This window comes from Manis javanica, chromosome 13, assembly GCF_040802235.1.
Source record: "Manis javanica isolate MJ-LG chromosome 13, MJ_LKY, whole genome shotgun sequence".
NCBI classification, from domain to species: domain Eukaryota; kingdom Metazoa; phylum Chordata; class Mammalia; order Pholidota; family Manidae; genus Manis; species Manis javanica.
In genome coordinates, this window is record NC_133168.1 from 86258657 (window position 1) to 86274557 (window position 15901).

Genomic DNA, 15901 nt, shown 5'->3' on the forward strand with positions numbered 1-15901 from the left:
CGGGAATGAGACCTTCGTCGGGGACTGAGGCTGTAGCTGGCTCTCCGGCGGTGAGGTTTCCGCTTGGGACTGGGGACACATTAGCATTCTGCAGGTAGGACCCCCTTCTGGCAACAGAGATAATCTGTGAGGGAAGGGACCCCGTCTGAGACTGTGTGCTCAACTGACATCTCGGAACCTAGGTCCGTAACTAGGTCTAGAGGACATACCTAGTCTGAGCCTCCCGACTAAAAATGGGGGTGTCTGTGGAGTACCTGTCTGTGGATGGAACTTTCAGTTGGGAATAGAGACATCTGGCGGTCCCCATCCGAGAGTAAAAGCATTATTTTATAAGATGAAGTACTGAAGTGAAGTCAGAGGTATTTCTAGGATGGAGTCCTCCATCTAAGGTTAAGGGTGTCCGCTAAGGGCCTGAGACACAGTTTGTATTCCTGCCCAAGAGAGAAATTCAAACGGGGAAATCGCCGAACTGGAGCTTTCCCTCGAACAGAGAGCAAAGTGCAAGGAGTTTTCGGGAATAGAGTCCCTCCTACGACAATGATCGCGGTTGTAGGTGGGGTCCCTGTTCCTGGCCTGCCCCAGCATGGGCCAGGGCTCAGAGCACAATGCACAGGGATTTGTGGACCCTGCCCACAGCTGGAGTCGTTCTCCCTCTAACCCACCCGCAGCCCCGGGACCTGTCTCCAGCCAACTAATCGGTTCATTTATGGTTGGTTTGCGTCAGGAGCCAGGTGTCTTATAGCCAATTGCCGAACAGGAGACGGCCCTGAGACGATGTCAGGACACTAAGTGGAGAATAGGGGAAATGATCGACATGAAGTTGAGCCTATGGAGTCAGGCCAGGGCGGATCTGGGATCTAACTTCAGGGAATGGGCCTGGACCTAGTGTTTGGCTGGTTGCTAAGGAGTGGTTGGCGGCTACCGGGACGTGAGAGTGATTGGTGAAAGTGGAAAAAGGCATAGTCAATAAAAGAAGAGCGGCAAGACTCACAGTCCAATCAGTGAAGGGGAGGAGCCTGGAATGTACCATTGTGTTAACTAGGCAGGGGAGTCTTTTAAAAAACATCGACAAGAGATCAACAAGGTGAATCCTGGAGGCGGAGGACATTAGAAATATGGATCCTACTAGCTCCTAAAAGTCAGACTGTGAGGAAGTTAATTCTGGTTCCTAGCTTTAATGGCGATGTGACAAACAATTCCCCCTTGGGTACTTTGCACGGTGAGCTCCGCTTGATCATGTGACCCGATTCCAAGATGGCGACAGGAGTGGCTGGTTGGGGGGCTGAAGCAGACGAGTTCGAGGATGCCCCTGATGTGGAGCCGCTGGAGCCCACGCTTAGCAACATCATCGAGCAGCGCAGTCTTAAGTGGATCTTCGTCGGGGGCAAGGGTGGCGTTGGCAAGACCACCTGCAGGTAAGGAGGCTGCGGCGGGGGCCGGGAAGACACGTGGGATGTACCACTGGGCTAAGGGAAGGCCAAAGCCGGGCGAGCGGGCTGGGCCGGAGTCTTCTGGGTTTTACTATCCAGAAGTTACCTGGAGCAATGGAAGACACCGTCTGAATGGAGGCCTGGCACTCCGAGTTGGACCATCCCCGTATGAGGCTCAAAGGCCGAACCACATTGAACTGAGCGCACGGGGGCCGGGAGAGCGCTTAACGTGTGCGTTAGCTAGACCGTACCAGAGTGAGCTCAGAGTAGAGGGAGAGGCACTGGGGCAAATTACCCTAGTCTAGTGAACCTTGCCGTTCTATACCTACGTTGGGGTGGGGGTGGAAGGCAGGGAAGGCACATGATTAAACTATCCCAGTCAGCTGGGAGTGGGACGAGTCCCTGGGGCAGATTATCCTAGACCAGTGGACTGAACATCCTGAGTTTAGCAGAAGGTGCAAAAGACCCCTTAGCTTAGCGTTGAAGAAGGGGTCGTGGGGTCAAACTATGCTGGCTGAACATCTGGACCGTGCCACTCTACAAGCAAAGAAGTAGACATCAAGCCAAATCAATAGTCAGGTGAAAATAACATGCCAACCAGCTGGAGGGGTCAGTTGGTGAGGTCAGAGGGGGCCCTTCAAGGCAGGGATTGAGACTTGATCCTACAATTACCCATGTTCTCCTCTCAAGGCCCCTGCTGATCCAGGTCCCCTTCTCCTGGGCTCTACAACTTCCCTTGCAGACCTAGGGAGCAGAGCCTGACTCCCTCACTCCCTGCCTTTTGACCTTTCCCTTGACCAGCTGCAGCCTAGCGGTCCAGCTATCCAAGGGGCGGGAGAGTGTTCTGATCATCTCCACTGACCCAGCCCACAACATCTCGGATGCATTTGACCAGAAGTTCTCCAAGGTGCCTACCAAGGTCAAAGGCTATGATAACCTCTTCGCCATGGTGAGTGGAGCAGGACTCAGCTTCCCACTCCAGCAAAGGCCCTTTCAGACCTCTCCTGTGAACATGCATATCCTGTCCATTCAACAATCTCTGTCTCTCCAGTTTCACCCCTTTGCCAGCATACCCACAGGGGAACAAAAGAGGAATGTTTCCCCATCAGGAAGGACACCAGAGTGACCAGAGATTAGCAAGTGAGAGGGGAAGGGAGGAGAATATCAGAGCCACATGGTATAGGACTTTGCAGATCACTGCTGAGTGGTTTGGTTTTGATTGCAAGTTTAATGGGGAGCTCTTCGTTTTAAGCAGGGCAATGTCATGACCAAATTGATTTTTCCAAAAGTTTCCAGTGGCTGACATGTGGAATATGGATTGCAAGTCAAAGACAGAAGCAGGGAGACTAATGAGAGTGGGACTGTGACCAGGGAAGAGGGCAGAAAATTGAGAGAAATAGTCAAATTTGGGCTCTCAGAAGTAAAGCAATACAACGGCTTGGTTGTAATGAACGAGGGAAAGAAATGAATTAAGTACATGTCTTAGTTGGCTCCCTGAGCAGCTGGGATGGGGAAGACTAGGAGAGGAGCAGGTTTAGAAGGAACAAATCAGCAATTCCATTTTGGCTACAGTGAATCCAGTCTGCCTACTGGACTTCCAAGTGGATACTACATCAGGACAGTAGCTTAGTTTCATTCAGTCTGCAAGCCAGGGACTCACAGGAGATTAGCCTGGATTTGGGAGCCATTGTCCCAGGAGTGGTATCTACAGCTGCCTGAATGGAGGAGAATGTGAGAGGACAAAGAAGCCGAGCAACAACCCAAGGGCACATCAGCATTTAGGGTCCAGCAGAGGAGGAGGAGGAAGCAGTGAAGGAGGACAAGGAGTCACCGGTGAGGTGGGAGGAAAGCCAGAGGGTTTGGGCTCCTAAGCGCCTCAGGCAGGAAAAGGTTGTTGGCTCCAGCAGGCACATCAGTTTTAGACACCATCCTGGGAGGAGGGGCAAAGCCTGCCTGGAGATAGTAATCCAAGGCTCAGGAGACAATGATTGCCATGATGGGGGCTGAGAATGGGGTCATTGCTGGGGAGAAATGGGAGGCAGGGTGTACAGTGCACTCTTTTGGAGGAAGGAGACACTAGGGCATGTTTGTTTGCTGATACAGATGCTCCAAAAGGGAGGGTCACGTGATGTTGCAGGAGGGCATGAGGATGCTGGCTGAAGACGTCCTTTGGTGGGCTTAAGCTCTGTCCAGCACGCAGACCCAGGGCTTGTGCTCTGCCAGGGCTGGGGATGTGGGCGCATTTCCTAGGGGGAGATGAGAGTGTTGGAATCTGGTAGCTTTTCTTTCTCACTAAGACACAGGCAGGGCACAGTGTCAACAGAGTGCAGTAAGCAAACGGGACAGAAGGGTTTTGAGGAGGGAGAATTTGTGACATAAATGCTCCCAAAGGTGGGTTTTCTAGCTTACCAAGTGCCGTTGGAAATCTGTATCAGGAATGGGGCACAAGGCAAGAGTTACTCATCAGGTCTGTTCCCCTGCTGTTCGCCTCTGTGCAGCTGTACCAGTGAGCTGGGAATAGGCATACCAGTGTGGGGACTTTGCCAACCCCTGAGGGAAAGGGGAACGGATGCCAACCGAGAAGGACACTTGACACTGAGCACAGGGGTAGTTGGTATGAGGACAGGGTGGCCCAGAGAGGTTTAAATAACAGAGGAAGACAAGAAGACCCAGGCCAGAGAGTGGGATATGGGTGGTTGGAGGTGGCCCAGTGATTAGGAGTCACCCATCAAGAGTGTGGTTGTAGGTGGTGATGGGTGGGCAAGCTCCCAGCAGAGAAATGACTCATGGGGCAGAAAATTGGGGGCTTCACCAGGTGACCTGTGAGGTCCCCAAAGAGGTGATACAGGGGGAGGATAGAGGCATTCAGTCCATGATGGGCCAGGGTCCCCAGGGATGGTCATACCTTCAGATTCCACATCCATGTTGAGGACCCTTCAGTCTGCCAACCATTTCCAGGCACTGGGGACACAGCAGTGAAGCAGACAGAAAACCCCTGCCCTTGTGGGGCTGACATTCTGCTGTGGACACAGGTGCTAAACGTAATAAGTAAACCATGCTAGGAGGGGTTAGATATTAAGGAGAAAGGACAGCAGGTCTGGGGTCGCACTGTTAGATGGGGTGGTCAAGGGAAGACTCCCGTTAGAAGAATGATCTGGAGGAGGTCAAGGGCCTCAGAGGGTGGAGGGGGGATGAACACCCAGTGCAAAGGCCTTGTGGTGGGCTTATCTTCCCTCCGGGGCACTCATCGGTTGCAGTTTTCCATCTGTTTGTGAAATGGTTTAACCATTTGTTCAACCGCCCGAGACCTTAAGTGCCTAAGGGAGGACGGTGGCAACTCGTGGATGTCCCCAGCCATGACCTGATGAGAGGGGCTCTGTGATGGCCGCCGGCCCTGGTCTACTCCTGGCCTGGCCTGGATCCCGGGCAGGAAGGTCGGGCAGCAGCAGCAGCCTGAGTCTCGAATCCTCGGCCCCCCCAGGAAATTGACCCCAGCCTTGGTGTGGCCGAGCTGCCCGATGAGTTCTTCGAAGAGGACAACATGCTCAGCATGGGCAAGAAGATGATGCAGGAGGCCATGAGTGCCTTCCCAGGCATCGACGAGGCCATGAGCTATGCAGAGGTCATGAGGTCAGGCCTGGCCAGCGGGGGTGGGTGCTGCCAGGGGCTGGGGCGGAAGTCGGGGCTGAGCAGGCCTGACCCCCATCTCTCTGCAGGTTGGTGAAGGGCATGAACTTCTCAGTGGTGGTGTTTGACACGGCGCCTACAGGCCACACACTGAGGCTGCTCAACTTCCCCACCATCGTCGAGCGGGGCCTGGGCCGCCTCATGCAGATCAAGAACCAGATCAGCCCCTTCATCTCACAGGCAGGCAGGGCCCCAGGGCATCCAGGAATTCCCTGGGTCAGAGTGGGTCCCCAGGCGCCCAGCTGTGCATTGACAAAGACCTTTCCCACACATGGCCCCTTTCTGGTCCACACTTCCCGGTGGGTGGGTTCATCTTCACCATGGGGGGACTGTCCCTACTATTCCACAGGATTCAGAGTCCCCGCCCTCTGCCCACTGTAAGTGTTTCACACGCAGCTTGGAAATATGCTAGAGCCAGGTAGTCTGGGTTCAAAGGTCCTGCACTCTGGTGTCACACGGCTATGTGACCTCAAGCAAATCATGTCACTCCTCTGGGCCTCACCTTCCTTGTCTGTCAATGGAAAGCAGGCAAGTGCTTCCCGTGGGTTATTAGCATGACAACCTGGCAACCCCAGTGCTCCCCCCACACCCCCACTTATGCACACGGTGGTGTGTAGTCCCTGTACAGAACCGGTGCCTCTGATAGAAACATCTGCGGGCCGCTGTGTGCTAGGAAGTGCTCTGAGTACATTATGTGTGTCAGCTCCTTTGGCACAACTCTTGGAAGGAAAGGAAGGGAAACAGGCTCTGGGCAGTGAAACTCCTCTGGCCACAGTCCCCCAGAAATGGCAGAACTAGGATTCAGCTCCTGCGGTCTGCCTGAGGGCCCATGCCTTTGACCACTGGGAGGTGTCAGGTGTCAGCCCCCCCACGTGTTTAGCGAGCCCCCAACTTGGGTTGTAATGGGCCCCAGGTTAGCCATGAGCCTTCCCATGTCCTCCCTGCAGATGTGCAATATGCTGGGCCTAGGGGACATGAACGCAGACCAGCTGGCCTCCAAGTTGGAGGAGACGTTGCCTGTCATCCGCTCCGTCAGTGAGCAGTTCAAGGACCCTGTGAGTTGCTGTCCAGTTGGGTGGTGAGAGGCTTAGACAGGGACATGGCCAGAACCTGCCCCACAATGTCCTCTCATGCCCTGCAGGAGCAGACGACTTTCATCTGCGTGTGCATTGCTGAGTTCCTGTCCCTGTACGAGACGGAGCGGCTGATCCAGGAGCTGGCCAAGTGCAGGATCGACACACACAATATCATCGTCAACCAACTCGTCTTCCCTGACCCTGAGAAGCCCTGCAAGATGTGTGAGGCCCGCCACAAGATCCAGGCCAAGTACCTGGACCAGGTGCGCATACCCAACCTCCTGCCTGGCCCCCACGGCTCTGACCCTCGAGGCTGGAGGCTGGGGCCTGGCCCAGCCCAACCAAGGCACCACCTGCCATTTCCCATATCTGATCTTTTGCTCCGTCCCACCTTCTGATCCTCTAACTCCTGCCCTTCACCCTACTTCAGTCCCGCCACCCTAATTCTGGCCCTTGAGGACTGTGCCTGGCTCTGACCCTGGAAGCAGGAGGTCCAGCCCAGTGATTTCTGACCTCCCCGGCCCATTCTCCACCCTACCCCTTCCATGGACCCACACGCTTTCCCTGCCCTGTGGCCTCCTGACTGCTGCCCTCCACCTTCTGCTCTGGCCACAGATGGAGGACCTATACGAAGACTTCCACATCGTGAAGCTGCCACTGCTGCCGCATGAGGTGCGGGGGGCAGACAAAGTCAACACCTTCTCTGCCCTTCTCCTGGAGCCCTACAAGCCCCCCAGTGCCCAGTAGCTCCATCGCCAGCCCCAGCTGCTGCCATTTCACACTTACCCTCCACCCATTACCAGGCCAGAGTTTGCACAAAGTTCCCCCAGAGTACAGGGGGAGCCATGTTGGGGGCAGGAGGCAGGGAAGGATACTGTTCCCCCTGGTGGGGCCAGGGGAGCTGTAGCTGCCCCCCACCTCTCCCTGCCTCTTGCCCCTCAATAAAATGATCTTAAACCACTGTGGATGTTGACATAGAGGGTTTGGGAGTCAGTGCCTCCATGTGTAGTTGCATAGGTTGTACACTGCACAAAGATGACACATCTAGAGGGGCACAGTCACAACAGAGACCTAATAGAGATGCATGTTGATTGTGGCAATTTTGGAAGGAGGGTGACTTCAGTCAGGGATAACTTTTCCTAGCTCTATATGGGTAGGGGTGTCCCTTCTGGGGTTGTAAAACCTGGAGTGGGTGAAAGGCATCTGCCCACTTCCTTTAAGGCTCAAAGCGTGGGAACCCGGAGGGCCCTTGGCCAGCCCCAGGCTGGTGGGGAGCAGATTAGGCCGGCAGCGGGCCCACACTGCCTGCTGTTTGGTTTAGGAATTAGTAGGCGCCCTGGGCTGAGGCTGGGCCTGCCAAACAGGATTAACAGTCTGCTTCCCAATTCCTGTCCCTGTAAGATGACGTCAACCCCTCACAGCACAGGGGGGCTAATTAGGGAGCAGGATGTCAGAAGGCTAAGGCTGGAGGGGTCCCCCAGGTCCCATCCTTCTTCCAGAACTGTCTCCCTGAGTGGCCTGCAATTTGAATTTCAGTGTGGCCATTCACAGGCATGGAACTAATTCACCTGACTCTAGGAGGCACCTAGCAGCCCCTATCTCCTTCACTCCTCTCTCTGCTGCTCTCTGGAGAGCCCCTGAACTGGGTATGATCTTGGGTGTTGACAAGTTCTGAGCTAGAGCTAGTTGGGGTCAACAGAAGGGGGGTGCCTGAGGACATGCATGAGTCAGGAAGTGGTATTCAGACTGCACACCCAGGGTCTGAGCGTGCCAGAGGGTGCGGTAAGGGGAATCTCAGCCACGAGCCTAGACGTGTCCCCCTACTCGTTTCTACTGGGTGTGCACAAGTGGGTGTGGACATGGGGTGGCCTTTGTAAGCCAAACATGGTGGCAGAGACCCCACGCTTCCAGCCAAGCTGCCTGGGTTCAGGTACCAGCTGTGCCACGAATGAGCTGTATGTCATCTGAGCCTCAGTTTTCCCTATCTGCATAGGAGAAATAAAAGCACCAACTAAACATGCCAGCTTGTAAGGCTTCAATGAGATGAAATAAGTAATGCTTTTGCAACAGCATCAGGCATGTACTGCCAGGGAGTGTTTGTTATTACTCACTGTTACAATTATTAAGCATGTCAACTAGCCCGGGCAGCCTGCCCCCAGCCCAGCAGGAGTCCAGCAGTCAGAAGTGTCTGGGAACACGTGAGCTGGGGGACGGGACACAAGCAGGTGGTACGAAGTAGCAGCAGTGTGTGGATGCATCCTAGGGAGTGGGGGCCTCTGGTGAGAAATGGAGCCCATAACTTAAAGCCTGTCCCCTCCCCAGGACCCAAAGCTAGCAGTGCCATCCCCTCACCCCTTTTTATGGGCTGTCCAGCAGCTGGACAGCGGAGGGTCGGCCGAGGGTGACCAGCCTGGGCCAGTTCCTAATTACTCTGGGCGGGGCGGACAACTGCCAGGTTGGGAACACAGTGTCCTGGCCCAGCAAGACTTAAGGGCGGAGCTTTGAGGAGCCATCTGCACTCCTAGCACATGGTAGGACTTGAGGGGCTCAGGGACACCCCAGGGTACCCCTCTTGGGGCTGGAACCTTAAGCCTCCACCCTTACCACATCAGGCTACATGTTTGAGGTCAGGGATAGGGATGCTATTTGTGCTAGGCTGGGAATGCCACCTTCGCAGGTGTGCCTATGAAGGGGAAACATCTGTCCTGCACCCAAGTCAAATGAGAGGAAAAGGTTTTGGGTCCCTAAGCTTGTGTGTCCATGGCAAAGCTGAGAGTGTTGGAGTATGTGCCCCAAAGTGAAGGCTTGTTGGGGAAGGCGCTATATTGATGGGCAGATGAGTTTCAGGAGAGATTCTGTGGAGACCCCATCAGGATGTGACCCTCAGAGTCTGTGGGACTGTTGGGGGAGGAGTCACTGTTGTATGGAGTGTCTTTGCAACACTGGTGAATATCAGGGACAGCAGGCCCCTGCTCTGACTCCAGGACCATGTGCCTCTGTATGGAAGGCTGATGTTACTGCATCTGGTGTGTGACCACGAGTGTGTGTGTGTGCAGGAGTGATTAGGAGTGAATGCAGGCTACCTGCCCCTGTGACACTGTGTGGCTGTGTGTGGAAAGGCGTTCTGGGATCTGGTTGTGTGACCTTGCACGTGTCTTTGTTACGTGGTCTGATCACAAGAGAATGCAGGGTCCCTTGCTCCCAGCTCATGTGCTCCTGGGTGGTGGTTTGGAGCGCTGTGTGGGCCCCCAGGAGCTGAGAACCTAGTAGCTTAGTGTCCATCTGCCTTATATCTGGATGTTGGGAGTGGGGATAGAGCTAGGTGTGTCTTGTGTGACTTTCGAAGTCCTTGTGACAGTGTGTACTGCCCTCTCTGTCACTGTGGCTGTGTTGCACTGAGGGAGGCAGAATTTGGGTCTGGGTCTATGTGTGACAGCATGTGACCACAGGTGAGCAGTGTCTGTGTCCCAGGCTGGGAAGGAGACGCTCCCTGCCCCCTCCCCTAACTCTAGGTCCAAGATTCCTTGGAACTGCCAGTCACTGATTGAGAGAGACAGAGGAGGAGCAAGGGAGGACAGGGAGGATTTCTCCCCCTGCCCTGGCTAACAAGTGGCAAGACTTCTCCAAACAAAGTTCTGAGGCTGCAGCAGAGGGGGGCGGGCCAGGGAGGGGCCACCCACACCCACTCCCCAGCTCCCTCCCACCCAACTGCTGGAGCCATCCGCCCATTCTGTCCCTGTGCCCGGGTGTCCCTGCACACGCTGTAAGGTGAGAAGGGCCCTGGGTATGGAGGCAGGAATCCATCATTGTCCTCAGGGTGGGGAGTGAAGGGCCTGGAAGACTGGAAAATGGACAGAGGGAAAGTCAAGGTGGGTCCAGCAGAAAGGGGAGGGGCAGAGCCAGGGCAATTAAGTGGATGGTAGACAGGCTGGGGCAGCTGTGCAGGACAACATGTCAGCCTGAGGGAGGGAGCCTGGGAGGCAGCTGTGGGGACGAAAAGCCAGCCTGAGGGCAGGGGGCCTGGAGGATGGGAGCTGAGGGGGTCGGTGGGGGGGCACTTGAGGACAGAGCTTTGGAGGGTTCAGAAAGGAGTGCAGGGGTAGAGAATGGGCCAAGACTGGGAGCTATGTAGGTGGCCTGAGGGGGGTGGGGGCCAGAGGGAGAGGGAGGGGGACGTAGGAGCACGAGGAAGGGGGTGGCTTAGGACAATGGGCTTGGGGAGGAGGACTAGGGGCTAGGGTGGGAATGAGCAGGGCTGGGAGGAAATGGGAACCAAGGCAAAGGACAGACCGAGTAAGTGGCCCCAGTGTGGGAGGGGACACCGGGGTGAGTGGCGCCACATCTCTCCAGTCCTGCTCGCAGCCTCCAGCCCGGCTCCCGACTCCTTGGACGGCAGGACGGGGTCCTGTCCAGCCCATCTCCTCTGGCCCAACGGCGGGGCGCCACGATGACAGTCACATACACCAACCGCGTGGCCAACGCGCGCTTCGGCGGCTTCTCGCAGCTGCTGCTGCTCTGGCGCGGGAGCATCTACAAACTTCTGTGGCGCGAGCTACTCTTTTTCCTCGGGCTGTACATGGCGCTGAGTGCCGCCTATCGGTGAGGCAGCCGGGGAGGGGCGTCGGAGGGGCAGGGAGGGGGCCGCGGGAAGAGAGATCTACGGCTGGTGATGGTGGGAGGACTCGCCCGTGACCCCGCGGACCCTGCCTCGCAGCTTCATGCTGACCGAAGGACAGAAGCGCTACTTTGAGAAGCTCGTCATTTACTGTGACCAGTACGCCAGCCTCATACCCGTCTCTTTTGTGCTCGGTGCGTTCTGGCCTCTGAGAACCCCGTTCCTCTGATCCTGAGAAACCCATTCCATCCATGCTTTTTGGAGACCCCCATGCCTGCCCCTCTGGGGCCCCCTCCTCAAATCCAACCCCCACAGACTCCCATTTCCATATCCTTCATGCCAGATGTGTTCTCTCTCCTGAAGACCTTGGATGTCACCTGGTCAATGCTCCCGTGAGAGCCCTGTGTCACCCACAGGCTTATCCCCTCAAATGTCTTCATGAGATTACTAGTGCCTCCCACACGTCCTGGACCCAGGGACACCATATAAGTCCAGCCTCTCAGTCTAGCCTGAGGGACATTTTTCTGACAAATACTGGCCCCCTAGTCCTCTGTGACTTCACCTGACCCCATTTCAGGTCCCATACTCCCAGGTGAGAATCTCCTTGTGACCATAAACAACCTGCCTCTGTGCCCTTAACATGGACCCTGTGTCTCCACCTCCATACTGGGGTCTCAATCCCTCATCCCAGGTGACATCCAAATAGCCAGGGTGACCCAGCCTGCTCTTGCCTTTCTGACCTCAGGGCTGGGACCCCCCTAAGTTCCAAGACCAGGTGTCCCCAAGTGGTCAGAGTGACCACCCTGCTCGGTGTCCTGGATGCAGACCCTATGTTACCTTTTCCCACAACCTGTGCCCCCAAGTTCCTGGCCCTAGTGTCCTACTGAGCCCCCCATTCCTGTCTCTCCCGCAGGCTTCTACGTAACCCTGGTGGTGCACCGCTGGTGGAACCAGTACCTATGCATGCCCCTGCCCGATGCGCTCATGTGCGTGGTGGCGGGCACGGTGCACGGGCGCGACGAGCGCGGCCGCCTCTACCGGCGTACGCTCATGCGCTACGCAGGGCTCTCGGCTGTGCTCATCCTGCGCTCCGTCAGCACCGCGGTCTTCAAGCGCTTCCCTACCATAGACCACGTGGTGGAGGCCGGTGAGTCTTAGGCCAGAGACAGGGTGAGGGCGGGGGGGGGCGAGGCGAGGCAGGGAAGGAGCGAGTAATCCCCCACCTCTCTTTTCTTCAGGGTTTATGACCCGAGAGGAGCGCAAGAAATTCGAGAACCTTAACTCGTCCTACAACAAGTATTGGGTGCCCTGCGTCTGGTTCTCCAACTTGGCAGCACAGGCCCGGCGTGAGGGCCGCATCCGCGACAACAGCGCCCTTAAACTGCTGCTGGAGGTGGGACTGCCAGGAGGTCATGCATATAAAATACCCAGGAAATTGTACCCCAACTAGAGTTGTGCCAGACAGCAACCTGCCACGTACCTCCCACCAGGCAGATTCCAAACACCCTTACCTAGTGGTCCCCAGATACATGCTTATCTCTAGGTGCATGGGGCCCCTATCCCAGCTGTATATTCACCTATCCCTGGAGCCCCCAGAAGTACACACTCACCTCCATTCCAGGTACCCACATTTCATCCCTATCTGTGAGCTCACAGTTCAGCTCCCCTCATGACCTGTATCCACCTCCAGGAGCTGACTGTGTTTCGGGGCAAGTGCGGAATGCTCTTTCACTACGACTGGATCAGCGTACCCCTTGTCTACACCCAGGTAACCACGCGGTGCCTCCATTTATATCTGACGTCGGAGGTCCTGACGCACTGGCCTCAAGGGGAAACTGCGGGCCAGTTAGGACCCCATCATCGTGATCCGCTGAGGTCGGGAGAACCCTGACCTGGCGACCCGCCCCGCCCCCAGGTGGTGACCATCGCGGTGTACAGCTACTTCCTGGCCTGCCTCATTGGTCGCCAGTTCCTGGACCCGGCGCAGGGCTACAAGGACCACAACCTGGATCTGTTCGTGCCCATCTTCACCCTGCTGCAATTCTTCTTCTACGCCGGCTGGCTCAAGGTGGGTGGGGCCCGAGGCCCGGCCTCCGAGGATGAGGCGGGCAGGGGTTCTCAGGGCTCCGCCTACCTCCTCCCTTCAGGTAGCCGAGCAGCTCATCAACCCTTTCGGAGAGGACGACGATGACTTTGAGACCAACTTTCTGATAGACCGAAACTTCCAGGTGAGACATCTGCGTTGCGACCATCCCCAGGCACCCAAAGCAGCCCTGGCCCCACCCCCGCCAAGACTTGACCAGCTCTTGACCCCGAACCATCTTTCTCTCTTTTGCTCACCATAGTCTTAACCACCCACCTCCCGGTTACCCGCGCTTTGCCACCCCCACCCTGCCCCGCATGTCCGCGCCCACAGGTGTCAATGCTGGCCGTGGATGAGATGTACGACGACCTGGCCATGCTGGAGAAGGACCTGTACTGGGACGCAGCCGAGGCTCGCGCCCCTTACACGGCGGCCACAGCTTTCCAGATGCAGCAGCCCTCCTTCCAGGGCTCAACGTTCGACATCACGTGAGCCAGCGGAGTGGGCGGAGCCTCTTGGGGGCGGTGTTTAAGTCTGCGGGGAGTATTTAATTGAAGGAGGCTATTGTAACAGGACAGGGCAAAGAGCTTTAACTGTAGAGATTCGGGGCCAAGAGCTATAGTCTATGAGGACTAGGATGGGGGCAAGGGGCAGAGGTGGGGCTAAGGTCTGCGACCAGGCCACCAATTGGGGGCCAACCTAAGGGCTGAGGTCTATGAGGATTGGACTGGCGACCAGGGGCGGTACCAAAGAAGACGCAGCAGAGTCACAACTGAGGCTTTTAGGCCTAAATTTGAGCAGAGCCAGAGCATAAGGCCAGGCTCTCTGATGACGGGTCAAGGCTTTTTGGGATAAGTTAGACAAAGAAGTGGGTGGAGCCAGGAAAAGTAGAGTGCCTGAGTCCCAGCTGTGTCAATCAAGGAGAGGAGCGAGGTCGCAGCACTGACCCACTGTGAGTCCCGCAGGTTGGCCAAGGAGGACATGCAGTTCCAGAGGCTGGACGGCTTGGACGGGCCGCTGGGCGAAGCGCATGGCGATTTCCTACAGCGCCTCCTACCTGTGAGCGCGGGCATGGCCGCAGGGGGCCTGCTGGGCCGGCGGCTGTCCCTGCTGCGCCGCAAGAACAGCAGCGTGTCGGAGACGTCCACGGCCGTCAGCTGCGCGTGCGCGTGCGCCCCCGACGGCGCGATCCCGGAGTGCGGCTGCGGGGACCCGCTGCTCGACTCCGGCCTGCGAGAGTCGGAACTCGAATACCGCGCCGGCCCTGAGCTGCCCGCCCCCGAGCCCTTCACTATCGTGCCGGTGCCCGCGCTCCGGGGGCCGGCTCCACCCTGGCTGCCCAGCCCCATCGGCGAGGAGGAAGAAAGTCTAGCCTGAGATCTTCGGGCCCGGGATCCCCAGGGACGGGGAACCAAGTCTCCCGCAGCACGCACGCAGCGGTCTGGGTCGCGTCAGCCGAGTATGGATTCCACCTGCCCTGGATTGACCGCATCCTGCTAGCGGCCCTGCCTTCATGTGGGCACAGGGGTTTGGAGCGCCACCTGGGACCGGCACTAGGCTAAGGGCGGAGGACTCCTATGGCTTTTTTGAACCAGTCCTTATCACCAGCTCTACTTCCATACCCCTTACTGCCTCAGAGGCCTCTATCAGGATGCCTGCCTTTACTCTTTTCTTAAAAAATGGAGATGTGAGTGCCTATCTCACCAGGCTGAGAGGTTGAAATGAGGGTTTTAAAATCTTTGGTACATACAGGTGCCCAATAAAATCTTAGTGGCTTTTGCCTAATTGATCAACCCAAGTCTTCCCGCCAGGCATTATGCCAAGTAAAAATTGAAGATTCTTCCAGATTATTTGATGAGGCTCTGCCTGCTTCTTCCCGGACTCTGCTCTCTGGAATGCTCCATCAGTGTCCATGGCTTTGCTTTCATTATGGTACCAGCCACAGCCACTGAGCCACAGCTTCCTCCTGCCAGCCTTGCTGTGTGAGTCTGCAAGTGACCCATCCACCCCAAGTTTGTGTTCTCAGATGCTCCTTCAGTGCTCCAGGTCTTAATTCAGTCACATGCTAATGATTCCTGAATTTAGAAATCCAACCAGGATCCCCTCCCTGATTATAGACCCAGAGAGCCAACTGCCTGCTTGCCATCTCCATGTGGGGATCTGAACATAATGTGCCCCCAAGCCAGCTCCCTATCTGCTACCCAAACTGCGGCCCAAACTTGAGTCATCTTCCACTCGTCTCTCACTCCCTCCACATCAACCCATCAGCAAATCCCATCAGCTCAGGCTTCACATTGTATCCAGAATCCAATCATTTCCCATTCTACCAAGGACCCCACCAAGGCCAAAGCCCCCATATGTCACCCACCCACCCACCTTGGACTAATGACCTCTGCTCTGGTCTCCCAGCTCTGGTCCTTACCCGCCAGTCTGTTCCTACAGCAGCCAAAAGGAGCCTATGAACATCTGTCAGGTAATGCCTCTCTTTTGGTGAGAATCCTGAATGATTCCCATCTCACTTTGAATAAAAGCTAAAATACTCCCCACAAAAGCTAAAGTAACCTGCAAAGCCCTACCCTGGCTTCCTCCCACTCTTCTCTTCCCCACACAGGCTCCTTGTTGTTCCTCTAACTCATCACGTCTCACCTCAGGGGTTTTGCACATGCTGTTCCCTCTGCCTGGATGGCTCTTCCTTCAGATATCTTCTACAAAGCCCCTCCCTCACCTCTTCCAGGTCTTTGCTTAAATGATGTTACTTCCTTGGTGAGGCCTCCTTTCCTCTTTCATTACAAATCACCACCTCCTAAATCCACTTCCTGCGTCCCCATAATTTTTGTCTGCTTTAATTTCCTCTGTAGCACTGCTCACATTAAACTTTTGTTTTATCCGTTTTGTTTATTATTTTGTCTCCCTTCATTGGAACTGATAGTGCCATGAGGCTGGGGTTTTTGACTGAAGCTTCTTCAAAAACTACCACACATGCACAGTTACAGATACAAACATGATTCTC

At 56.0% G+C, this 15901-nt stretch overlaps 2 protein-coding genes across 7 annotated transcripts; both read left to right on the plus strand.

Moving 5' to 3' along the window:
* Positions 1 to 75: 75 nt before the first annotated feature.
* On the plus strand, positions 76 to 7154 carry GET3 (guided entry of tail-anchored proteins factor 3, ATPase). Its single transcript, XM_017664547.3, has 8 exons — positions 76 to 94; positions 1255 to 1415; positions 2232 to 2379; positions 4912 to 5060; positions 5147 to 5297; positions 6065 to 6172; positions 6259 to 6456; positions 6809 to 7154. Exons 2-8 carry the CDS (start codon positions 1255 to 1257, stop codon positions 6938 to 6940), a joined length of 1047 nt encoding a protein of 348 aa, XP_017520036.1. The 5' UTR covers positions 76 to 94; the 3' UTR covers positions 6941 to 7154.
* A 2732-nt stretch (positions 7155 to 9886) lies between these two features.
* On the plus strand, positions 9887 to 15778 carry BEST2 (bestrophin 2). Of its 6 annotated transcripts, XR_012124400.1 has the most exons (12): positions 9918 to 10062; positions 10544 to 10792; positions 10908 to 11002; positions 11722 to 11955; positions 12047 to 12201; positions 12499 to 12576; positions 12724 to 12876; positions 12956 to 13036; positions 13225 to 13379; positions 13857 to 14873; positions 15301 to 15364; positions 15503 to 15778. XR_012124400.1 is itself a non-coding variant. In XM_037022589.2 (10 exons), the coding sequence occupies exons 2-10, from the start codon at positions 10641 to 10643 to the stop codon at positions 14266 to 14268; spliced, it is 1515 nt and encodes a 504-aa protein (XP_036878484.1). In that variant the 5' UTR covers positions 9887 to 9961; positions 10544 to 10640; the 3' UTR covers positions 14269 to 15778. The 6 variants fall into 6 exon arrangements, 3 of the variants coding, with proteins under 3 accessions (XP_036878484.1, XP_017520051.1, XP_073076131.1); XR_012124399.1 differs by having other exon boundaries at positions 13857 to 15364; XR_012124398.1 differs by having other exon boundaries at positions 15301 to 15778.
* The last annotated feature ends 123 nt before the right edge of the window (positions 15779 to 15901 follow it).